This window comes from Batrachochytrium dendrobatidis, assembly GCF_000203795.2.
Source record: "Batrachochytrium dendrobatidis JAM81 unplaced genomic scaffold BATDEscaffold_191, whole genome shotgun sequence".
Taxonomy (NCBI): Eukaryota; Fungi; Chytridiomycota; class Chytridiomycetes; order Rhizophydiales; genus Batrachochytrium; species Batrachochytrium dendrobatidis.
Window position 1 is genome coordinate 4060 of NW_006281210.1, and position 987 is coordinate 5046.

Consider the following 987-nt stretch of genomic DNA (forward strand, 5'->3'; position numbering starts at 1 on the left):
TCAGAAACATCAGTGGAGTCCAGAGCTACTAGCACAAAAGGCGAGATTAGATGATATGGCACGGCAGCGGGACGCACTAAAAGACGCTCTGGATAGGGCTAAACAAAAGAAATCCAAGTCAAAGAAACACAAGGGCGGCTTGGGTAAACATACAAGTGGTTCAGATCAATTATCGGACAGTTTGAGTTCGCTATATCAGATAAGCCCAGAGCTAAAACAAAATATGCAAAAAGTAAAAGATCTGTCACAGGAGCGGGACAGACTTAAAGACGCTCTGGATAGGGCTAAACAAAAGAAACCCAAATCGAAGAAACACAAGGGCGGTTTGGGTAAACATACAAGCGGTTCAGATCAACAACCAAGTAGTTCAAATCAACAACCAAGTAGTTTAAATCAATTATCGGACAGTTTGAGTTCGCTATATCAGATAAGCCCAGAGCTAAAACAAAATATGCAAAAAGTAAAAGATCTGTCACAGGAGCGGGACAGACTTAAAGACGCTCTGGATAGGGCTAAACAAAAGAAACCCAAATCGAAGAAACACAAGGGCGGTTTGGGTCAAACAAAGAAAACAGCACGCCCTTCAAAGCGAAGAAAGGGATTAATAGGATTTTTGAAAATACTTGGAGGAGTAGGAAAAAGAATATTCAAAAAGAAAAAGTAAAGGCATACCGAAGCTGGCAGGGTAAAGGAAAGCTCTGAGACGAGACTTAAGGCAGCTATTGCACAAATAAGAGGGAGATAAAGTGTCCAAGAGATTCCAAGCCCAAATAACTACATTAATTTCAATCCCAATAAATAATACAATGTTAGATTCGAACAAGAGTGTTGTATCTGTTTGAATAGTGATGTTTAACTGCCATGAATCAATATCGATCATTTGTAAAAATCAGCTTGTTTTTAATAAACTGTAAACCAACTTGCACTATACGAATGATAGTGTCGTGCCTGCAAGTGTAGACTGACTGCCAGATGACAGTATACTAT

The 987-nt window shown here is 39.5% G+C and overlaps 1 protein-coding gene across 1 annotated transcript; it reads left to right on the forward strand.

The window, feature by feature from the left end:
* Nucleotides 1–55: 55 nt before the first annotated feature.
* Nucleotides 56–664, forward strand: BATDEDRAFT_93302 (uncharacterized protein; the record flags this gene model as incomplete). The annotated part of the gene is made up of 1 exon (XM_006683483.1): nt 56–664. The coding sequence occupies one exon, from the start codon at nt 56–58 to the stop codon at nt 662–664; it is 609 nt and encodes a 202-aa protein (XP_006683546.1).
* Between the last annotated feature and the right edge of the window lie 323 nt (nt 665–987).